The sequence below is a fragment of the Scomber scombrus genome, chromosome 1 (genome assembly GCF_963691925.1).
Source record: "Scomber scombrus chromosome 1, fScoSco1.1, whole genome shotgun sequence".
Classification (NCBI taxonomy): Eukaryota; Metazoa; Chordata; class Actinopteri; order Scombriformes; family Scombridae; genus Scomber; species Scomber scombrus.
In genome coordinates this window covers 16376320-16402416 of record NC_084970.1, presented here as the reverse complement: position 1 = coordinate 16402416, position 26097 = coordinate 16376320, and the positions used below count along the sequence as shown (strand labels likewise).

The 26097-nt window shown below is 38.6% G+C and overlaps 1 protein-coding gene across 1 annotated transcript in view; it reads right to left on the bottom strand.

Moving 5' to 3' along the window:
• The window catches only part of LOC133989379 (CUB and sushi domain-containing protein 1-like), a 356447-nt gene that overhangs the window by 281919 nt on the left and 48431 nt on the right, over window positions 1–26097 (bottom strand). Inside the window, exon 3 of the mRNA XM_062428141.1 lies at window positions 24454–24566. Within this exon, the coding sequence (XP_062284125.1) occupies window positions 24454–24566 (113 nt within the window). The remainder of the gene's footprint in view (window positions 1–24453; window positions 24567–26097) is intronic.

Sequence of the window (26097 nt, the reverse complement as noted above, 5' to 3'; positions counted from 1 at the left end):
TTTAGATAGACATCTCTAGTTTGCTGACTGGCTGGAATTGGATTTGTTGCATGAGCAGGCAGAAAACAAGCAAGCAATCGGCTGGTTTGGTTACCACATGCACAGACACAAGTACACACACAAACACATGCACACACACCCAGAATAATCCTTGACTGGTTTCAGTTCTCACAGTGAAAGCTGTCAACACAGGCCACAACTCTACAACCCAACCAGTGGGAGAGTGTTTAAATTGTGTATGCATGTGTATTGTATGCGTGTGGGTGTGTTTGTAAGTCTGTCGTGGTCAGTGATTTTGTTGCACTCCAGTTGTGCTCATTGCAGCCCAGGGCAAGACAAGTGAACGTGTGTCTGCGTGTGTGTGAGTCATTGGTGGTGAGAGAAAGCGACATTTGGGTAGGCAGGAAGTGACCTGTATCTCAGACGGGAAGCGACACGACTGGTGACCACACACTCACTAACAAACACTGTGCTGGCTCACAACTTGCTTCATAGTAAGTCCATGCTTGACTGAACTTCTGTTGAAAAATATGGAAGGCTCAGAGATGGACCTGAGAAGAGGTAAATAGAGTTTTGCTCTTTAAAAAGATGTTGGCAGACTGATTTAGCCTCTTGTAGGCAGACATCCTTGAAAAAGGTACATCAGGTATGACAAAAAAAAATTATGTACATGCATAGTGTTTACTTGTCTGTACAGATTGCTGTCATATTATGTAAAATGTATTAATTTCTTATTGTTTACTTTAAAGTAATCTGAATGCACTGTATGTACAAAAGCATGCACATACAATGCTGTTTCAATAAACTAAGATGACGTCACTACAGCCTTTTCAATTTGAATAGTCAGATGCATATATCTTGCCATCATGTTTCCAAAGATGCAATGAGACTCTATTACCACAACTTCATCAGCATTCATCCTGATGTTTGGTTGCCCACTGTGAAACACATTAAGCAATATCAATATTTTTTTCCCTGGACAAAAGAATACCGTTTAAATGAACTGTTTGAATTAACTGGTGCACACGCTGATCAGCAAGGACATGTGTAATCAGTGCAACTGCAATGCTTCAAATTTTGAGAGACATGCTCGCTTGCCGTAATTGCTGAGGTTTGTGGGTATGTGTGTGTAGCCCTGTGGCTCTTATTTCATTTATTTACAGAGATTAAAATGTTTTAAGTTGATAATAAATAACAGTTCATAAGGCATAAATATGTTTTTAAAAAATGTTGGATTATAACATGTAAAACGTCATTCTATGTACTAGTTAAAAAGTCAGAGATACAAGTGTGTTGTTAGTTTAAAAGCAATTCATAGTTGGTTGTTGGCACAGTGAGCAGGAAAGTGTTTATTTTTGGGGCAGTGGAGCATCTTCTCCTTCTCTCATCTTTGTACCCTCAGTCCTTAGCCAATCCTGTCCTCACCTTGATCAGGTAGGAGGTGTTTAGCGTCAACTACGGTGCATCAAAGATAGTTACGGCAGAGCCATTTTATCGGCGTCAAGCATAAGAGCTAAGCTGTAAGCTGTATATTAAAAAATAAAGAAAAACACTCTAAGCTCCCAAGACTGACGAAGAGTCGTCGCGTGGTGGAAGTGTTTGTACTCTGAGAAGCTGTCAGAGGTAAATGCATGTGTTTTATGTACTCACTTTTATGTGAAATGTGTAAATACGAGCTAAAATGCTAATCGCTGCTAGCCGTTAGCTCAACATGCTCATAGCCTTACACTGCTACTTTTGCATTGCGACTAGCAATTGCTAATTTGTGTAGTTTGTATACTGTGGGGTTTCGCCATGAGTTAGCCTGTAGTTTTGATATTAAAAGGAGTTATTTGATTCAGGACTGCCATAAGGGAGAGAGTGAGGACCGGGAAAGCCCTGGACTGTGAGAGAGACTGTAGCTGCTGTACTTGGGCGTGTGGTTTCTGCATCGTGTTGCCGCTAGCTTCACCCTGGCCGCTGAAACCTCGTGCCCTCTGCCCTTTTCCCCCATCCTCCACTCTGACTGTTGGATCTGTAAGTACTTGTGCACGTGCCTTTTAGTTGTGCTGGTTAAACCCAGTGAAACGGCCTTTCGTTTTTGGCCTCACCGCTCACGAGCATCGACCGGGCCTGCAACGTGTTAACTTAATTTGCATTTATTCTATAAGCCCGGTGTGAATGTGTGTGTGAGTGTGGGCTGTGGACATTTTAGCTTATGGTCATTTTCACCTTCTTGTGGGTTATAACTGATTGATTGAAGGTCACAACTGTGAGATCAGCATATTGTTTTGAACATTGTTACCAATACACATCTAAAGGTCAACAGTGAATCAGTTAATTGTGTAATAAATAATTGTTATTGTTGAAACTACATCTGTGTTTTAATTATAAGGTTTATACTTTGTGGTCATTTAAAATACAGGTTAGTTGTTTACTTAAAGGGAAGTACCTAAATTTGTGTTACTTCTTACATATTATTGGAGGCACCGCCAAATTATTTCATATTCATATTTAGTTCTTTGCAAGCATACTGCGCCAAAACCAGACGTACTCAGGCCCCGTTCCAGTGTACTACAACACCCCAACAATTGTCAAATAATACTCATTAGCTACCTGGGGCTGGGGTTACATGTGTGAGGACACAGTCCTTGGTGCAAAAACCATGAAGGGGCCTTCTTAAAAGGAAACTTCAGTATTTTTCAACCTGGACCCTATTTCCCATCATAACAGAAAAAATAAAACTTTTTCTTTACCTTCACTTGATGTGATCTGTTTGTTATTGTGTTTAAACAAGTCGGTCAAGGAGAAGTCTCATTCTGAAATCTAGCAAGAGTTGAGTTGTTGTCGAAATCAGCTAAATATTCAACCATGGCTTTGAAAATCTTTGAGATAACACTAAGCTACACTTTTTGTACTACACAACAAACTCCTCCTGGCACTCCTCATAACTCTGTCATAGCTAAATATTTAGCTGATTTTGACAAGTCAGCTTTCACTAGATTTCAGAACAGGACTTCTTGAGCGACACTAGGTTAGACATAATAACAAAAAGATCAGATTAAGCGAAAGGTGAAGAAAAAAGTTTTTTTCTCAGTAGGGACCCTTTCCATAATGTTGTCAGACACATTAAAACAATCTGAGTCTGTCAGTGGCAAAAACAAGCACTTTAAGTGCACGAACATTGACGGGGCACTATTGCCTGTCGGATTACATTGTAGCCTGTTTTGCAGCTGTCAGCTGCAGCCCTACCGCTCAGTACTGGGCCAATTTCAATTTCAGAAAAAAGAAAAAAATTGTCCCCATTAGTCAGAAAGATGGAAAAAAAAAAAAAAAAGACAGGAAAATAGGGTCCAGGTTGAATAATATCAAAATGTCCCTTTAAGGAGTGTGTGTGCTTGCAAAAAACTATATGATAGAAAAAAGTAGACATAGTAATAGACAAGAAAGTTATTTGGTACCTCAAACATATATAAGCAGGTTTTTCGTAACTTTCTTTTCCAGTGCAGTAAAACTCATCATTATGATTAACAGATATTTCTGGATATGTAGATTTTCCAAAAAATGAACCCTAATTTGAACCAGAGCAACAAGGCCAAAAGAACTCATCTACATCCTCTTTGAGCCACCTGTCACTTTTAGGTAGTTTTGATGGATCCTCTATTGGTGCTGTCAGTAACATCTTCTGCACTGTCTGCTTTATGAAAATGGCTTTGGATTGACATGAAGTAGACAGGGAGAGAGAGCGAGAGCTACAAGGCAAGAGAGTTGAAGGAGAAATACTTATGAGTGTCTTTGCCTAATGCTACCTTGTTTGCATGTGTGTGTGTGGGCGTCCATGCAGTCAGCCTTGTTAATGTTAATGTGTCTGACTGTCTAACCCTTAAGGTGTGCAGAAGGACAAACGCAATCGGGGGAAAAAGAGAGAGGAGAAAGACATAAACAGATGTTAAAGAGATAGATACAAGAGAGGGAGAGGAATAGAAAAAAGACAGAAATACGTTTTTTTCTTTGTTTTGTTTTTTCTTCCTTCAAAAAGAGCTTCTCTCAGACTTTAAACTAAAAATGCTGCACCAACTATACGTGACCCTAGAGAGCTAATTTCATGTTGTTCAACGCTCTACAATTCACGAACTGCACAGACAATTAAGACGGCTGATCAAACACCTGCTCTTGACACATAATAGTGATTTCAATCAGTCACATTCAGCTTCCTATACAGTACAGAAAGATCATAGAAAAGTCTGGAACTATTTTAGGTCTGTGTGTGGCGTTCCACTTTTAACTTATAAAATGTGTTTTCAAACAGTGAGTACACTCTGTCAGAGTGCTATCAGGGATCCTGTTCATTTATTCAGAGTGTCACATCCCCAGTGCCTTCTGAGTGCATTCTGGCCAAGGAGAAGATGCAGGAAAGAGTTCAAATTTCACCGTAGTGAATTCTATTAAGGTAATCAGATAAACTTACTGCCAGGAGAGCCACCGCTCTGCTGCAGTTAAATACTACACCTTTCCACGGTGTTCAGAGCCATGGGAGGGAATGTCAACTTTAAGCATGTCACTAACAGTAAGTTATTAGCATTTTTAATCTTGTTTTTGTGACATACTTACGTAACCTCTAGAAATACAGATACATCCAAAACAAAAAAATAGAAACTAAATGAGGAATGTATGTAGGCCATTGTAACAGAGACATGTTGGGCAGCCACAATACACAGTATATACAGTAGGTAACACAGTCTTTTGACACTGTCTAACCTTCACCTATTCAGGAGAATTCAGAGGAGCCGTCCAGCCTCAGAAGGTTAAATGATGACAATGCTAACAGCTTTGTCTACAACTACATGTGCAGAGATTTGGCACCGGAGAATGCTAATGCTACTTATTGGTGGTTGAGCCAAAAATCATTCCATGTCCAACTCTGTCTGGAGCTGGCTGTGTTTGCCAAACCCATCTGTGTTATGGATCCAACTCTGATTGGTAAATGACAGGATACAGTGAGAGCTGGATGTGACTCCTGGCTAGCTGGCTGGCTGGCTGGCTGGCTGGCTGGATGGATGTCCAAAGCTGCTCTCAAGAGGATTGTTCAAATGTAACAAGGCGATGATGGCAGTGAGAAACATTGTTTTTTTTGTTTTTTCTCTTTCTCAGAAGCACACTGTCAATAATATTTGTTTATGCCATGATCCAGGATTTATTTGGTAATGTAACAGAAAAGCTTATGTAAATTCTAGACTCTTTTAACAAATGATTCAGCATGACTAACACATCTAATTGTTTTGTTGTATTAGCCTAGAAGGTTATTTAAAAATCTCCAACAGTTTTATATGAAGATTTGGAGTTGGGTTATTTTATCTTGTACGAATGAAATCTACCCCTATATTTCTCTCTCTTTGATCCACACCACCTGTTACATTGAAAAGCAACACAAGATGTGATCCTGCACAGAACTCAACAAGGTGGTGAGAATGACATCTTTTGAAAGAAAAGTAATATTCGGCACATCCTCAATTCATTAAATGCCACCAGCAGAGCCACTGCCAGAATAACAATGTCAACTTTTGTCATAATATGTCAGGTTGTCATAATGTGCCCTTACTGGAATGTCAGGTTTTTAAAATTACATTGACAAGGTTAACGCAACTCCTCAAAATTCATGTGTCCCTAATAACAGCTGAAGTGAAGAGAATGGACCACCGGCAGTGACAGAGATGAAAGAGTTTTAACTGTTAAACAGCAGATATTGCTGACATTAAAATGGCAACCTCCCAGCGATACAAACATCTCCAAAATCATCAAGCATAATGGTGAAAATGTTGACAACAGCACACTTAGACGATGACGTTTTGATAGCGTCAGTTATCTTCCACATTAGGAATACCTGCACTGACAGGGTTAGGGCAACCTTTCACAAAATGCATCTTTTTTTCTTTTTTTAGTAACTGTGCTAATTTCAAACATACATTGTCTCACTTCAAAAACCAACACCTGTCATCCAAACTGTTTTGGGTGCTGCAGAGCTGTAAGAACTACCAATAGTGAATTTTAAGCATATATTTATTATCTTCTTGTCTGTGTTTTTAATCTTACTACTATCACATTTTCACCGACTACTGATGTATGTGCAGTACAAGAACTGATAACACGACAGTACATCGGCTGCATTCAATCACTACTGCCCCACTGGCTTCTCTTCTATCTGTGGCAACAAACAATCTAAACAAAAATGAAGGATAACGATAGTTAGCTTCAAGTGGCAACTAAGATGACTTGAAGCAACAGCAATCACTAGGTGCTGGTGACAAAAAATCCCTGTCTCTCATTAAAAAGTATCAACTTTTCTCTAGGAATAGTAGAATCAATCATTTCTTTTAACAAGTAATTATGGTAACATTCACTAAATTTGGGCCTTCTTATAACTTTGATATTTTTAGAAACAATTAAATCACATGTTGTTCTCACTTGCTTTGTACATATAAATACAACAAAATTTCGTTTTGGTGCTGCAAACAAAATTTTATTGTGTTTTTTTAATATGCAATGACAATAAATATCTATCTATCTATATAAAGAGGAGAGGACATATTGCTGTGCAACAGATCAAAGTAAGAATTTGAAGTCTAAAGGTTGTCTACCATACTTTATGTGTGTGTTGTATATGTTACTGGCTGCTTGCTCTGTTAATGACACATAAATATTCCAGATTGGCTTTGTCTGCTCGTTTAACTAGACTGGTGTTTAGGCCCTGAACACAGTGGCGTTATGGTCTTAAAAGTGATACAACTGGGCACAAGACATAAAAACTATGTAAAAATGTAAATATTCTGTAATGAGTGAAAGGTCACAAGAAACCCAGTCAACCCAATCAGGTTTCAGAGAAGAGGAGACAGACCACACTCTCGTTACTTTGTGCCTACGTACTCGCTGCCTTACCTTAACTCCTACCTTTGTACTGTATACGCACTTCACGAGCTGAGTCATGATTTGTGAAAATAAATAGCCCATGGACTGACAGCATGAAGACAGACTGGTAATAAAGCAAGCCAGTTATCTTCACCCCGTAAGAGCCCCTTGTGAAAAGAAACCACTAAAAGATGGAGGAGAGAGAGTGCTACTCAAAGATATGAGAAAAGGTAAAAGAAAGAGCTAAAAGGCTTCTTTGGTCTATATCACTTGTGACTCTCATTATCTCTCTGGCATTGTTATGTGACTATTATCAATCCGATGTTTACTGTAATTAAGTCATTATCATGGCTCTTTTAAGTAAAACCTGTTTTAACCCAGAGTACATGACATCTGTTTATTAAAGAAAAAACCAAGGAGCACGACTGACCCAGACAGCACAAACAATGTATTCATGATGATTAGTCTTTGAGCTGTGATTACAGTATATAAATGCCCTGATTTGTGACATGTGCTACATGTAACTCTTTCTTCTTATGTATTTGTAGTTTCTTTTTTTTTTTTTTTTTTTTTTTTTTTACAACAAACACTGACACTAACCTGATGCTCCAGATGGTTTGTTACACAGCACCATCTGAGAAGTTGTCCTTGGAAACAGTTTGGAAAAGGACAGGCACTTTCAAAAAATACTTGGCAGGTGATGGGATGAACCATCTGTCTATCACTGTCTTACCTTGCGAGGCAGCTGGATTCTTAAGACTATGTAATCCTCATAGGATGGTGATTGGTCCAAACTGCCAGTGGTTTGGACAAAAGCGCATAACTTGAAGTCTGACAAAATGTATTCTGCCTTGCAAGGTAACACAAACACAGCAAGAGCTCAAAGGGCACGAGGTTGCCTTGCAGCTACAGCAGTACATGCCAGGTAACCTGAAATAACAAAGTGGATCATGTTGGGGGGGAAAAGCAGAGAGAAAAGAGCAGTTTCCCCTGTTGTGATGGTGCTGGTTTCAAGGTCTTTTCCTCTCCAAAATATAATTTACCACAGGGCCACAACTAAGACATGTACAACATGAAGCACCATGCTGTCCAAAATGTGAAGTAGGAGATGTGGATTACTCATGACCAAACTGGCGAAAATAAAAGAAGAGGATGTTTAAAAAATGTCAGTGACAGCCATGATTGAAAAATGACACGAACAAACCGCTGTGACTGTACTGTGATTAAGACAGAACTGAAAATAAAACAGGACTTGTGTAAATGCCATGCAGTTTTGGCGAAATGTAAAAGGTTTTGAGAAGATTTTATAGGCCCCGAAACTTTGTAACAACACATGAAAAATCAGTGAGACCATTATTTAAAATGTGATCATTGATCAAATGTGAACAGATATTGCATGTATTACACACATTAACTGTACATGCTGGTCTGGATTTATGGATATAGCATTGCTGATATTGTAGCGATCATTACATTGCACATCATGTTAGTTTGTGTCGATATATCCACTTCCCTTTGCTCCAACTCCCTCTGTTTTGTTTCTTCTGTCTTTCTTTATATCCCTTCTGTTCGTTCACTCTCTCCCCGTAAAATGTTAACAACTTGTGGCGGTTAGTTAAGGTGAGACAACATGATGTCTCTAGTCTGTATGTGTGTGTGTGTGTGTGTCTGCAGCTTGTCTACAGTGTATATATCTCAGTGTGCATGACAGTGAATCCACCCCAGGGAGAGGTATGTGTCTCTCTCTGTGTGTGTGTGTGTGTGTGTGTGTGTGTGTGTGTGTGTGTGTGTGTGTGTGTGTGTGTGTGTGTGTGTGTGTGTGTGTGTGTGTGTGTGTGTGTGTGTGTGTGTGTGTGTGTGTGTGTGTGTGTGTGTGTGTGTGTGTGTGTGTGGTCTATTTTAGACACATCTCAAACAGAATGCATCTTGGGAAAAGGTATGAGTTCAGCCAAGCAAGCATGATTCTTAGAGTCAGTTCTCCCTCTTTTCCTTCTTCCTTCCCTTCACTTTACTATCATCTCTCTTTTTTTTCTCATTTTCCTTTTTTATTCATCTTCTCATCCCCTCTTCTTCCTCTTCTTCTGCTGTTCCAAAACTATTTTCTGCTGCTGACTTCTTCCATCCATCTACTAACAAATTGTTCATTAAAAAAAAAGATTTATTATTAAATACTTTACAGTAATGTCCTCAAAACAACTAATTAGAACTATGTACCACTAACTAAAGAATGTGTGTCTATTTTTAACTACTAGCAAAGACTTTGGAATTAATGTGAAAAATGACTTGAAAGCCTCCTAGCATTTATTCTCTCTTTGGTATTCTGCAGATGCGCTCCGTCTTTTACTGCAACCCCTCCTTTCCTCTCTTCTTTCTCTCTCGGCCTGAAAAGTGCTTGGTATTCTAGGGATTGTCTGCTCCTCTTTCCTCTCCAGTCTACTCTCCTGCTCTTCTCTTTTGTCCCTCACTCCTCTTCTCTCTACACCTATCCTCTTGTGCTTCTTGATGTATCTTCTGCGTTTCTCTATGCTGCTCCTACTTCTGCTTATTTACATCATCTATTCTCATTTCTCTTAAAAAACGTATTTACCCCTCCGCCCCCCATTTGTTTCCTCTCAATGACTAGGCATTGGTCCCTGGTTGTTATTCTATGGTGCAGGTCAAACATGCTCATCACATTACAGTATAACTACATACATTCAATATGGCAGATGTATTATTTGCTGCTTCATCTGTTTACGTAATTTAACTGAAAAACAAGTACAATAAGTGAGGAGCATTACACACTCATAACTTATATGACTGTGGTCAACACAAGATGTCTGAATTTTGGACCACAAAAGAGTAATCTGCTCTCCGAGGTAAGTGTTAACAGCAGCAATCTTTGTTTGTTTTAGAGTTATTGAAGTTGGGAGAAGTGGTGTGACTGTCTTCTAAATGATCTCTACCAGAGGACACTGCGCACTTCTATTATTAACAACTAAATGAAATTGTGTCGTTAAAGATGTGACTGTGAACCAGATCTATACAATACACACACAGAGATGTCCCGAGGTGACCCTATGGATCAGTATCAGGGCCGAACATTTTTAAAAGGATTGATATGGGCTGAAATAAAACCGATCAAATGCAGATTCTTTCATTACTCAAATGTGTTTTGTCCATCTCAGCCTGCTCGTTTTGCAGTGCTGCTCTCCTTAAGCATTTTGCCTGTATATGTGAGTGTTTGTGATGGTAACAGAGGGCACATGGGGCGAATGACTCTGGATCCCAATGTCTTGGTTGGATAAACACATGGATTCACTAAACTCCAAACCTAACTTCCTCTCATTAGCATATATAAGTGTATAAAACATTCAGCCAGCAGTTTCGTATATTTAACTCATGCCGACCGTCTCCAGGTAAAATAGTCATATGTTGATGGTGACATGTCATACAGTATCAGGTGTCAATAATTTGTAACTTGATAGCAGACCAAAATGAAACATGGCTGTTACCAGATAGGCATGTTCTTTATGGTTTAAGTAATCAGCCAAATATCTTCTGTGAAGTATGAGGCTCCACTCTGTAACTTAACTCTAAAATTCCAACAAGTAACTCTAGAAACTCCAGTACAATGCAATTTCAGATGTCACATTCTCCAGTTTCTGTTATATAATATCCATATTTCAAACTGACCAACTTAGGTTTTTAACATTGAATAGAATTGTGGTTGAAATTGCTTGTTGTTTTTAGACAAATGTCTAGTTCAGCTTCAGGTGAAAGCTGCATTTCAATTTGATAAAATATGCAGAGTTTGAAATGTAGTATCCAGAAACCACTCTGAACTTCACTCAGAATTTAATTCAGCATTCAGGAGACCATGCTACATGTAATTTCATTTTAGTTTCCACAATGTGCAGGTTCCATAGAAAGCTGACTTGGCTTGGTAATTACTACAACAGCATTGTGATCAGAGACTGAAAATCATCACTAATTTTACCAGTATCACCAGTGTTGCTCATCACCATTTCAACAGAAGCTGCTGTTAATGTTTTGAAAAAAAGGCATTAGACAAAAATATGATGTTTTCTGTTCTTCTAAAGGAGAATGCAGGCCTTTTTGTGAAATTCTGTGTCTACATGACCTCATCTGAGCTCTGTGAGGAAGAGCAACCCCCACCTTAAAAGGGCAATCCAGTGAGTAAACCATTCCATACATTTCAGAGACCTGCAGCAGAGAGATTTAAACTAATGATCAAATTTGAAGCAGAAGAGGTCAAGATAATCTGACTTAACTCTTAACTTAAATAATGAAATAAAGAATGTAAAATGCAGCAAATAGCTATGTTGAATAGGCAGCATAATTATCTTTTAACCAGCTCCTTTCACCCTATTAAAACCCCTCAGAGTCACATAGTACATATTCCCAGGCTTCATAGTAACCAAATACATTTACTGTAATTGCAACATCTGTTATTTACAGGATTCACTTACTGTATTATCAAATATTTCAGGTAACTGTCTTAATGGACATTAAAAGGCTATTACATTACAAGTGTATTGTATTTGCTACTGGATTAAAAAGAAAAGCTCCAGCTCTAGTGACTGTGACTCATTTTAGGCCCCCTTTCATTGTGGGCCTTAGCTGAGACTTTCAAAAACATAAGACACATAATCTAGTCAATTCCGAGTTCGCCAAGACAGGGATGTCCAAGTTATCAACATTTTATATGATATTCACTGGGACCATTTTACAAGCCTCAACCAGAATTTGACAATAATAATCTGCATCTTCCCTTTGATGACATGTTAAATTTTAAGGTGTGAGACAAGGCCAGAGAAAGCCAAAGAGAAACTGAAAGCATGACTGGGAGTCGCAGAGAATGTAGCTTAAATAACAGAAAGCAAGCACTTTCTGTCTCGAAGATTTTCACACAGATTTTATAAGCTCTGCTTATCATCAGAGAGAGAAACACAGAGGATAAAATTGGGACAGATATGAAAATGCTACAGAAATATTTTATCTCTGCCCCCCAATTCCCATTAGGCTATTACAGTGAATAAAGTGCACTGAATTGTAACTGGGGGGACATAAAAGATAAGCGACCCAAATCAGAAAATCTGAACTTGGGGGGTCCCATGTTACACACTCAGATAAAAGCCATACATAAATCTCCACATGTTCACATTTCAAAAGTTCGCAATACTGCATTGATACATCTACATATACAGGAATGTGATAAATTAACAGGAGTGTGAGAGGCTGCATGCTGCCTGATCAATGAGAGCTTTGTATAATGAAATATTGCACTTTCTTGTTTGTTTCTTCAGGTTTCTGGTTCTAGCCAGCAAACCCAGGTCCAACATATCAACTACAGTTTGTGTCTGTGTGACTTTGAAAACACTATTTCTGGTAGAATACTGAGCAGGAAAATCAATACCACTACTCCATCTGTAGTAGGACTGCACCAAAAACAAAATATTTTCATTATTGATTAATCTGTCCTTTTTTTCTTGATTAATTGATTAGTTGTTGGGTCTATAAAATGTCAGAAAATGGCGAAAAATACCACACTGCACACAACTCTGTTACCTAAAGAGAACTAAGGAAACCAGAAATAAGTGTTAATATATCATTATATACATATTGTAATTGTATATAATAAGTGTTCAATGTCAGGCATGCCATCCTTCTAGCCTGAGTGTGACCCCTAAGGGTCAGGGCTCCATTTAAAGTGGGAAAAGTGATAACATTAGGCCGGCTTAGGAAAAAGCCTGCCATGTTTAATCACTGACCCTACTTCAAACCTGAATGGAAGGCTGTGAATGACATACACTAACTGACATACACTAACTGTGTCCTCAGTGAAAGCCCAGGTCCTCTGAAAGTTGCAGCCCATGAAGGAGAGTCCTGTAGAGGTTCCGAAAATCATAATTAAACCAGTTCAACCTCCACGGATATTAGAGGCCAGCTTCCCAGAGACCAAAACTGATGGTGAATTTGGGAGGTCCCTTATCAGATAAAGACAAATATTGCAAATTTATGACCAAGACTGTGAACTTGTAAATACCTGTGGGAAACTGGGGCAAGATCCATGATATCTGAGTTTACAGTAAGTACACGAGAGTGCCAGTTTAATGATGGATATATTCCCTGCCAAAAAAATCAATTTCAATGCAAAGTCCTGCAGTTAACAAGATATTATGGCTATACTGAAGAGCTCAGTTTTCATCATTGACACATTGCAGTCGCTTCTAAAAATATTTACTAGTGATAGATGACCACATGAATCTGGTAAATATGACAGTTACAGTGAGAAGTATTGCCTGAACACTGCCATCAAAAGGTTTGTCAGACGCATTAAGAGGCTCTCTTTAAGATGTATCCACAGTGTGCATTCCTTCAAATGACACATCATTTTCTATAGTTTTACTACCTATACATTTCTATGGGTGGCATGTGAGACCAACATTATAAACCATAAGACAAATTATAGTCTTGAGCCTTTTATAAGGGCCAAACACAAATTGAGGAATCAGGACAATCTTTTTTTAAACTATTGTATATAAAGTGGATAATTTGATTTTCATTTAATTTCCTTGTGTGAAAGAGGTGATAATATAAAAGTGAATTATGAGACCGTTGCATGTTACCAAATTCACCAATGAGATAAAGGAAATTATCTGGGGGATGGTAGAGATCAAGGCTTTCTTGTCAAATCTGAATGGACTCATAATTGCATCCATTAGAGGTCTGGAAGTTATTTCCCTTATGCATACAATATTATTATAATTGGTTGAAGACAGGATGAAAAAGAATGTCAATAAATAGCTATATTTTAAATGGTCACACAACAGATACGAGTTAGCAGGCTGAAGATTATATATGGCTAATTTTTCCTTGCTTAGTGAAAATTCCTGCATGGATCTTCAACAGTAGCCAGTGTCCTTGTACTCTGAATCATTAACATTAATGACCCATAACATATTAGATCTACAGGCCTATGAATGTACTTCAATGAACTTACATTCATAGGCCTGTAGATCTGATGCAAGGAAAACTGTACCATAACAATGACACAAACACATTAGCATTGTGTGTGGTACACTCCCCTGCAGACATGACTTTCAGGAAGAAGAGCTAGCCAAGACGATTGTTGGACAGTGATACTGACCTTAATACAGTTCTGTCCTCGAGTGGATTTCGTGCAGGGGCAAAACCACGTTCCAAGTCTGAATAGCTGTGGGAGTCATTGGATAAGTCTGAGGTGTAAATGCTGATGTACACAGTTTTGACAGAAACTCGTCATTCAGTTCTGCTGCTGTAAGTTCATGTGGCCCAAACAGACAGAGAACAGCACATAAAAAAGTGCTAAGTTCAAACCACTTAGATGTCATATTGACTTTACTACATGGTGGGAAGTTGATTACACACTCACTACAAGTGTGTGTGGGTGAGAGTGAGAGAGCAAGAGTGTGCATCTTCCGACAACACACTTTGATGACAGTGGTATCACCTTTGAACACTCCTCTAATTCCCAACCTTGGACATACATACATACAGTACATACACAACACACACACACACACACACACACACACACACACACACACACAGCAGGATAGTTGACATTGCTGCTACGATCGATGTAGCTGACTACTGCTGGCGTCAGTAACAACAGCGTTATATGACACACTCCCACAGCGAAGAGCTTCCTATGGCGTCCCAGTCAATATGGGTTAATGGTGTAACAGACTGCTTCTCCATTTCCCTCCCTCACCCTGCCTCGCTGTCGCTTTTTCACTTCTCTTTATCTCCGCAGCGCACACACACACACACACACAAATAAACAAATATATAGCAGCACCTGACTATCCGAGTTGACAAATCCACCAGTACCCCTTCCTTCCTTTAATGATTTGCTGTGTTTGCTCTAAGAAGCTTCCCTGCTGAATCCATTGGCTTTGACTAAACTAGCCAACCTATTATTCTCAATGAAGGGCACATAGATACTGTTAGGAGCAGAGGATAATAGGTCGATACTGGGCTAAAATAGGCTATGCACGGGTAACAGAGAAATGCAGTAAATGTCAGTCGTAATCATAATCATTGATATCCTGCTGGAAAAAAACTAACTTTCCAGGAAGGAAGGAAATTACATTTTCTACGTTTCATGTATCAATTATCCCTGCTGGTTGCAGCATCATCTCCACTAAAGACATGGAGGGATATAACGAATACACTGCACACTTGAAATAAGAATCTGAGGTGTATAATGCATCTTTATATATATGTGTTTCCATATGTGTTTTCATTTCCAAATATATGTGCAAGTGTGTGCTATTTTAAAAGACATCCTATTATATACATCAAAGCAATGCTTATAAACATCATATTATGTTTACATCAAGCCCATTAACTGCAGTCATCTCAACCCAGTCTACTTCAAACAGCTAATATTTTACATGTATATATAACCCGTTTCATCCGTATACATGCATCCCATTTCCTCAACAAGCTAATCAAAAGGAAATCCAAATTAATGTATTTTCCTTTGGAATGGCTGAGACTTGTTTACCCTCTAACTTTCACTTGGATAGATGGAGTCTGTGTTGCTGTTGCCAAATCTACAAGCTCAATAATTCTCTGACCTAATGAAAGCAGTTATTATTGTGAATCTATATATGCTAAAAATAGAACACAAGCATTTTCCTGTATCAGCAGCTACAGTATGTTCAGAACAAATGTATGGTGACACAAATGTATCTGATCGACTTTTAATTGAATTATCCAGATGGATTCCAAAATATAAAGACGTGGGATGTGTGATAACAAGTTTTAGAAATAATGAGTTTGGGGGGAAAAACTATGCCTTTAAACCACTGGTGCTCATGTGCACTGATGGTGGAAGCATGTTTTAGATATTAAAAATAAAACTGTTTTTATGTTTACACAAAAGCCATTTGAATATGATAACTGGTGATCCCTGATTTGCTGAAACTTTGTGTTGTTGGTTCTTTTATTTTCAGCATTCACCATACATTAATTTATTTGTGGCAGCCCACCACAATAAAACTTTGCCCACCACAAATTGTTTTTTTTAGTTTAGTAGCTGCACACTCTGCCCCCACACTCTCTCACTCTTTCTGATATACTCCCAAATAGACACAGACACAACTGCACCACCACTGCACACAAACAGCCTCTTCTGAGTTTTTACACTGCAGTCACATCACTCCATCTACTCTTGAGAGGCACTGTCGCATTATCTCCACTTAAAAACTGCAAACACTTAAAGATCGATTGTGCACCTACATCGCTTTGTTAACCACTGACCCTAGACTCTACAAACAAGGGCCTTTATGGTGCATTCAGGTGCACCTCATAAACCCAGAAATATATACTCAAATGGCCATGAAGGTTGTTTAAAATGGGAAAGTTTCAATATTTTTGTTAAAATACATCTGTCATTACTTTCTTGGTAAAATATTTTTAGTAATCACATAGCAAAGCAAAACCATAGATTTCAATATTCAAAATCCCATAAAATACTCAAATCCCATTGTAAGCAGCAGTTGATATCAGCAAATGCCAGCATATTATTGTACAACAGGTCTCTAGGTATCTTTGTGATGATTTTTCCATGTTGTTTTACTGCAGCATTTTTAATAATTATATGCTATAAAACAAAATTATCCCATTCACTTCTACATTTTAAAAATTCTATTAAAAAACCTTATCAAATTGCCACCCACCCTCTAAGCTAAGGTCTGAGTTAGGCGTGAAGTACAGCATGTGGTGGTAGCTAGATTTCAAAATGCAAAAGCTGAGACAAATTTTGAATATGCAGTTAAAACATCTTTCAGGTTGTAGTCTGAGCCACCTGTTGCAAATTTCTGTCAGAGGCATACAATTTTGCATCATAGCAGTTTTTCCATTAAGCAGGGTATTTACTTAGCCCAGTTGCAGTTCATCTAATTTACATTGTGCCACTGAATAAGATCTGAAGCCATACTGTTATGACGCAGGTTTCAAATGTCTGGAAAGTAATGGAGCGCAAAAAACAAACATTTTGCTGCTGATGAACTCAGAATATCGGCTGAAGAGAAGACATTTTTGGAGCTGCATTCATCCCGCATAGGAAAGGCTGTGAGGAAATATTAAATAGGCTGCTGCTGTCAGCTCAACAAAAAGCCATTAAATAAATATTTTAAACTTGTTCGACTTGATTAATATGGGAAAAAGATTTTAAAAAAACAATATAACAGGCTCACTTTATAAGTCTTACTGACTGCCTCAATAATACCACTGTAGTGGACCGGATCAAAGCAGGATAAATACCTAAAATTCAACAAATCAACCAGATAACTAACTACAAACTAAGTAGTAATCTAATTTATTTATTTATTCAGTTAGTTAAACTAAATAAATATTTACATTTAAAAAAATAATGGTGTAAAAAAAACATGACAGTATAACTTTAAGTAAGTTTAAACCTGAAATAACAGGTTTTTTTTGTTTGTTTATTTTGCTTTTTTTGCTCTCTTATAAGACTGGTAAATGTAAGATCAATATTCACTCTCTTTTTAGCTTTATTTTGGGTCGCCAACGCCTGAGGGAAATATCTGGCTCTTTAGTAGCTATTTAGATGCTCAATATGTTCACTTGCTAGTTGCTAAATTTGTCTGTTTGAACGTTGGTGGTAACAGGTAGTGTACAGTGGGCTTTAGAGCTTATTCTCTGAAAACAGCTGCCTGCTCGGGCCAAAAACAACACTATGAGTGGAGAGTGAGAGGAACTATGAGAGGATTATTTTCTGTGGGTTAATCATTTCAAGCACTTTTTTTGTCACATACATGTATTCATGGAAAGAAAAGGTTGACTACAGACCTTATCTAAAATAAGAAAGGCATGCAGTTGCTCTTGACTTCATTATCAAAAATCTATCCTGCAAGACCTTATATTTGAAAATCACTCTTCCAAATACTATCAGCTAACATGCCATACTTTATACTCATATTATGTCACAGCTACCATCTACAGTCGTGCAATTTTCTGCAATGGCTATTTGCAGCCCTCTGAGATTTGGTAAGGCGAAACTGTGTGAAATAAAGGCACCACTAAGAAAACTATCTGGCTAGAGGCATCGGAAAAGACTCCAGATGAATAAATCCTTCTTATGTGTAACATCATGTCTAAGGACCCAAAATCCCAGAGCAGGAGGCTGCAATCTTTTTGCATCTTGTCCAATGGTTGGTGGCTAAAGGGCTCTTGCCACAGTCTGTGCAAAGCCTTGCATCAAGTCAGCAAGATTTGGAAGCTCCAAGAAGTGTTCCTAATGGATTCTACACCAGTCTACACAGCACAGAAAGAGGGATAGAGTGGGGGACAGAGAGAGAAAAAGAAAGAGAGCAAAAGGGAGAGAGAAAAAAAAGAGCAAAAGGCAGAGAGAGAGAGAGAGAGAGAGAGAGAGAGAGAGAGAGAGAGAGAGAGAGGGAGAGAGAGAGACAGAGAGAGAGAGAGAGAAAGAGAGAGAGAGAGAGAGATATGGTGGAAATGCCAACACCAAAGGGGATGAACTTCCTGCAATTTTTCAGATATACACTCATTCAGGCATGGGCACTCACACATTACATGTTGTAATGCAGTGTAAAAGTGATACCCCATAATAACTTATACCAAGTGACACGGTGGGTATCGCCATAACAACAATAAATGGGAGAAAACAAAAATACCCGTGACCTGTAACACATGCACTGGAACATGTACACTATACAAACACACACACATACACACACTCTCTTCTCTCTCTTCCTGTTTTTACTCTCTCTCCATACTCCCTCTCCATACTCCCTCTATTACATTTCCACAGTGATCCCTATGTAATCTCCATCAGTCATCTGTGTGGGCATGTATTCATCTGTGTGCACGTTTGTGCCTGTGTGTACGTGTGTACACACAGGCACTCTGTGTGCGTGTGCATGTGTTTAATGTGCAAAGTCCCTTTCAAGGGTTTCCAAGTCATGTTTTTCACATAAATCCCTCAACAGGAGAGGAAACTCTGCAGCTAGCCTTGGGACTGAAAAACTTACACTCGGCCTCTTTCTCTTGTGCATGTGTGTGCGTGTGTGTGTCAGGGGGTAGCGGCTGTGGGAGGATGGGACTTTGAAGATGGGGTTTCTACTTTGTCTTCAGCTTGAAGGCGGTGTTACAGTAGGAGTCTTTATTTTTCCTTCTCTCTCTCTCTCTCTCTCACGCGCACACACACATACACACACACACTCACACACACACACACACTCTTCAACCGTTGTAGTGCATATTGTACATAATCATCAACAGTTTATAATTAATAGGCCTGGTTAATTAGGGCAGTTCTCTTGTATTCTCAGTCAAGATGTTAAATGAGAATTGTGAAAGCATCTTTTTTACTGAAAATAATTAGTTTCATGGTCATTTGTATACTAGCCTTAAATAGCATTTTACCCATTAAAAATACATTTGTTGATGAAATAAGATGTACCAATTTTTCATTTGGCACACATATAATAACCGTCATCATTTTGTATTCAGATTGTATTATACATTTATAATGAATTCGAACTCGAATTCGAACTCGTCGATATTTCCTTTATGAATGTAAATTTTATAACATAGCGTGCTGTAATAAGCACTGAAACTGCACTGGCACAAGTTTCCCATCATACTATAGTGTTTGATTCATATGCAAGAAGAGTTGTATAACTTCACTAAATAATTCAAAATTAAGTTTGACACATTATATATTATATAAAGATCATATTTTATTTTGAAGCAGAGATCACTTTGGTCCATTTGGGAAAACCCTCAAAAATTCCCTGAGTCAAAAAGATTGTTGGATGACCAGGTGCATCACCATTTCCCAAGTCATGCCAGTCATGACAGTCCAGTTGCTGTTGTAAAGAGGAAAGTAAGGTCCTGTATCCACCGAGTGCAGCTTTTCTTCTTCTGCACACAGTAGCAGCACTTAACAGATGCTCGAAGGAAGTGCTGGTCGTGGTTCTTGTTGCTAGGCGACAATTGCAAACTCATTTGAGGCGAGGCAATCTTTTACTAAAAGTTTAAATATTTATAACTTTTAGCATTTGGCACCATGAGTGCTAAACACATGTTAAGCTCCCAGCTCCAGCAGGAGTGCGCGCCAAGGCTTCTTTTAGATTCGGAAAAACACCAACATTGAGAAGAGACTTCTTCTGACTGACACATAACATGGAGCCTAATCCGTCTTATTTCCTACACATCCATATGACTGCAGGTCTCACTCCTGACAAAACAGCTTTAAGAGTTTGCACTCACCAAATGATTCTGAACGCAGAGGCAACATGTATGAATACTTTAAAACTCTTTTTTTTGGAGGGGAAACAGATGGGTTGCGGGAGATTGGAGTTTCATGTGACCAAAAACCCCTCTCTTGGTTTTCATTTAGTGAACTTGAATAGTAAAATACACTACACCATCAATGTTCATAAAATATAAATAAAGCACTTTGAATTCTTCTCTTTATAATTTAATGATAATGATATAGAAGAGTTGTGTCCTCCTGTATATTATTAATGTTGTGTTTGAGGACAAGAAAGGGGATATACTTACATCACAGATGGATATAAAATCCCCTCTTCATGTCTATCTACTCTTCCCTCACCATCCACCTCTCCACACCTATCTCTCTTTAAATTTCTCTCTCCACACCTCTCTCTGTCTCCTGCTTCAGGGGAAATTAATTGATGATTGTCTTGTCTTTCAGAGCTGGTTTGCAAACTTGGTTCTTTTTTTTCTTTTTCTTTTTTTATCAGCAAGGCCTTGCTTTCCACCACTTATAGCTTCATTTGACCCCCCCACCCCCACCCCACACCCTCTCTCTCTTCATCTTTCCTTCTCTCAGGCAACTGGGGTCCTACCAGTTAGCTATCTGTTCAGACTTTCATAATTCAATTTGGTTTCCCTTTAATAAAAGGACAGAACAGAGAAAATATGTGTTGACAGAACTGGCTATGTTAAAAGAGAGGGGAAGAGACAGACAGGGGGGATGGGTTGATAAGGACAATAACACAGACAGGGCCAAATAAGTACATTCTTTGTTATTGTGAATTAGTTTAATTGAACAGCATCAGAGAGAGGAAAAAAGAGGGGAGGAGAGGATGGCAAGAGGAATACTGTCTATATATATATATATATATATATATGTATATATATATATATATATATATATATATATATATATATATATATATGTATATATATATACACACACACTATATATATATACACACACTACAGCTACATTTTGTACTGTAGACAGTATTCCTCTTGCCATGTGTATTTAGTCATTTAAAATAGTGTGAACCCATTTCTTTGAAGTTAATTTCTTCAAGTTGGTAGGTTTGGAGGGAGAGTGTCAATTTAGTGATTAGTAGGCTATAACAATGTATGACTGAAATGTGCTTTGAGACAGGATCTAAAAACTCAATCACTATTAATTAATACAAAGTCAAGTTTGTGACCCTGTAACCCGAGTATTTTTCTGAGCGGTTCCTGGTGGTAATCAAATAGGAAATGTATGCAAGATATGTGCAGGGGTCAGCTTCTTTTTATAGCATAACAGATCGATGTTAAATGATAAATAAAAAAAGAATAAACGTTGATGTGCACAGTAAAACTCTCCATTTTCTTTGTTTATCTGAACAACAACACTGCTAATATTCTGTTCACATTAAACCATCAACTGAGGATCCTCACATTGTAGGTGTTCCCATTATCTTATTGGCTGGAACAAAACCAACTTTTAACTGTCCAAGCCAGTTGAACAGATTTCAATAATCAATCCAAATGACTAGGCCTATGCATACTCCATATATGTGATAAATCAAACCATACTACATTACTAAAGTTATATAGAGTACTGTGCCAAAGTTTTAGGCACTTTAGATATTAAGATTCTTAACCTTACTACACTACTATCAAGGAGACATCTTATCTGTCCCAAATGTATTCTGCGGTATGACAATAACCCCAAACATACAGCCAGAGTCATAAAGAATTATCTTCAACAATAAGGAGAACAAGGGGTCTTGCAACAGATGGCATGGCCCCCACAGAGCCCTGATCTCATCATCATCATCTCATTCTGAGACCACATGAGGAAACAGAAGCAACTGAGACACCTAAATCCACAGAAGAACTGTGACAAATTATCCAAGGTGCTTTCAACGACCTGCCTGCCAAGTACCTTGAAAAACTGTGTTCAAGTGTACCGCCGAGAACTGCTGCTGTTTTAAAGGCAAAGCAGAGTCCCACCAAATAGTGGTTTCATTTAGGTTTCTTGTCTTTACTGCACTTTATATGAAATTGATAAATAATACACTTTATTTTCTATATTTTCTATAAATAACAACAGTTTTATAGTAATATTTTTGTAAGCATCCTCACCTTGCTTTTAGTGCTTACAACTATAGATTGTGTATAACTAACTAAGTAGGTAGAATGGCGACTCTGTCTTAGATTTTTTTTAAAGTCATGACCATGGTGTTAGTGGTCTTGATTTGAATTAACTGGGATTATTGAGTGCTGTCTTTGAAAATGCAGTGGGAGTTGTGGTATCACTAGCACTCCCTAAAGTCTCTCTGAAATAATTTCTGGCAATTTCAGATGTGTAGCTGATTAATAACTTTCTCAACGTGTTATATTACACGTGCAATTACCTTTTCACTGCACAATGACTTTCAGTCTTACTGACTTTCAGTAAATTGTATTACATATTGCACGAAAGGATATGTAAAACAATGTTCCATTTATGTAACTTTTTAGTACACTACGCCCACATTGTTAGTGGTACTTTACCTCTGGAAAGCTGCAGCAAGACTCCAAACTGCACTGAATCTTCTAACACCTATACTGAATCAAACCTGCATCATTACCTGTCAAAGGTCATGCCTTGGAATCAGAGAACACACACATAAGCATGCACAGACACACACACAGACACACACACACACACATCCATTTTTTTATGTTAAGGACATTAATGCAAAACAAAGCAGCATAGAAAATAAAGACATGAGCAAAAATACCTGTCATCTATATACACACACGCATATTCACACACAGTACATGCACGCACGCACGCACACACGCACACACACACACACACACACACACACACACACACACACACACACACACACACACTCCTGAGGCAACAAACACACTTGGTGGTCCCTAAAGATGTGAAACAGAACAATGGAAAGAAAAAATAAAGACAAAGTACTTCTTGGAAAATGGTTTAATGGCTGTTAGGTTTGCATACAACATACAGAAACGCACACATCCAGGAATATACACACACCAACACACACACCAACACAAAATGATTTTTGCAAAAATAGAATAACACAGGCGAGCACACACGCACACACGCACACACACACACACACACACACACACACACACACACACACACACACACACACACACACAGGGGGGTAAGTGTGTGTATCTGTTCTCTTGAGTTTGTCTTTGATATTTACAGTTCATGATTCATAGATGAACTATTATACAAGCGTAATGGAACAGTCACTCTCTATCTCTCTGTATGTCTGTGTGTGTGCGTGTGTGTGTGTGTGTGTGTGTGTGTGTGTGTGTGTGTGTGTGTGTGTGTGTGTGTGTGTGTGTGTGTGTGTGTGTTTGTGTCTTCAAAAGGTCAGGCTACACATTGTGTCACTTCCCAAACGGCACGCATACATGGAACAGTCTTGTATACCTCGTTAATACTGTAACACACGCACAGGACACACAGCAAAACAACATGTAGCAAGGAAGGAAGTCAACACAACAAGCACCGATGTGAACAAGCAAATTTCAGTGTAGAAATAAGAATACAGGACACATGAATTCATGACTACAGGATCTATATACATATATAATGTAAACATTACAGTAGTTCACACTGATGGAAGGGGATGACCAAGACAGCAACTCTGGGCTGTGAGCCAGGAGTCGCCCACACAGAACCATTAACATGAATAGTTATTCTCATAAATCGGAGCTCAGCCATACAGTTTCACCCTGAGTGCACGTATATCGCTGCTTGTTCAACTCTTTTTGATCGACGGAAGAGTTCGCCCCCTGATTTCTCAGTGCTATAGATTGACACACAGATTGACAGTTAATCAACAACCTACTTCTTTCTAATTTATGATCCCAGACAAACACCAGATGGTTCATCTTGAGAAATTGATGATCAAAAAAAAGAGGCAATAATATGATAGATATATTGAAATATATAATCACAAATCAATATAACTACCATCAGCTCCACCGATGTCATGGAAATCACTCCAAACAATTGCAACCATCCCGTCATTCGATACATTCAAATAATGCCAGCGTCAGTAACAGTCACCATCATAAATGTCCAGCCTTATCTTTATCTGGTATAATGTGGTACTTATTTTGTAAAGGTTATCTTTACAGTAAAAAAAAAGTCCTACCCAGTTCAAGCAGTTTGCAGGTAAATTTGACCAGCATTCATACAAATACACTCTTATATTGTCTTACCTTCATATACAGCTTTGAAGCCCTGCGCACTGACAGCAAAGTCTGTGGTAAACCACAAAGCCAATATAGATCCACTGCTGACTATAGGAGAGGGCAGCATGAACCCCGACAACCTGCAAAACAGAAATAAATGTTAAAAAAAACAAACATCCTCTGAAATTAAACAATGAGGCAGCATCAAACCTGTAAACATGAAGTATCTGGCAGTTAAGTACAATTGTGGTCACTGATGATGTTGTGGTTAATACCACAAGCCCAGATGTCATACATATCCCTGCTGGTCTGGGATGGGGTCCATTCAAGACCTTTTCTTTTGTGTCTTTCTGACTCAGTGCCACAGTCTCAGGTTTCCTGCTGTCTCCACCATTGAAGGAAATGATTTTCCCATTCTCTAAAACATACACTACTGAGCTACAGTGCACAAAAGCCACTATTCGTGACGTCCAACCATGTTGTGGGACCACACACCCTGAAATACACAACAATAGCAGAAACTGTTGCCGCCATTTAGGAATTTACACTAAAACTGTCAGACCAACATACGTGTCTGATACAGCCAGGTGAGCCCTTGATTAAACTGGATGTTGAATTGAAACACCCTCTTGAGACTTAATTGAGAGGTCATGGTTAAACAATTTGGGGAGGAGAGAGGGGAGATTTCTGAGGGAACAAATAACACAGAACTGAATGAGCTGAAATTGAAGATGATGAATAGTTTATTGACTTGCCTAGATAATGAAGCCAAAATAATGTAGATGAAAAAACGTCTATACAACAGAGAGACTAGAGACTTTGTCAAACCGTCACCGCCAGTAAACATTAGGCTGATATGCAGCTGAGGGTGAATGGTTACTCTGAGGATCAGAGGTGCTCATGGTGCTCTGCTTGAAATGGTGGATTGCTACGTCTGGGTTGAAAGCAAGTTGCTGCCCCAGATGAAGCACTTGAAGTATCTTAAATGTCTTAAGGGTAAAGCTCTACTTTTCCCCGTCGATCAATTTTCCAATCCTTGCCAATAAGGAGCTCAGATAGTTGGAAGGAGGTGGCCCATCTCAGCTCAACTGAGGTTGCCAGTGGTTGGTTTTAGAACGTAAGACATGCCACCTGTTTCAACAGCTGCAGTGAAGTCAGCAACATATCAGAAAGCCTGGACCATCTCGGTTTTTTAAATGTTTTTGCTGTTTCATCAATACTAGAAATGCAACCATAGCAAGTAACTCAGTATCGCTATTATCATTCATATTTTTAGACGCTACAAGTTATGTCAAGCCACAAAAAAAAAAAAAAAAAAGCAACCCAAAAGCTGTAAGTCAAAACAGAAGCACAAAGAGTCGTTACTATGGGGACGATACACCAGCATTGGTGTGAAATGGCAGGTTTTGCAGACTGGCACATTGCAAGTAGTTTTAAGTTTCAACTCATCTGAATGTTAGGTCTTAAGTGGGTTTAAAGGCTGCATTCAGCCTTATGTTAAACAGTGCAAGGAGCAACGTTGGTGTGGGCGTGTTGTTTGAGGCACCAGTGAGAATGAAATACAATCAAGGAATTCGAGTTGGAGCTACAGATGAATGTATTTAAAAGGCTTATCAGATGCCAAAACTCTGTGCAGCAGTTTGTAATAGTCACAGAGAGGATTTTAAAGCT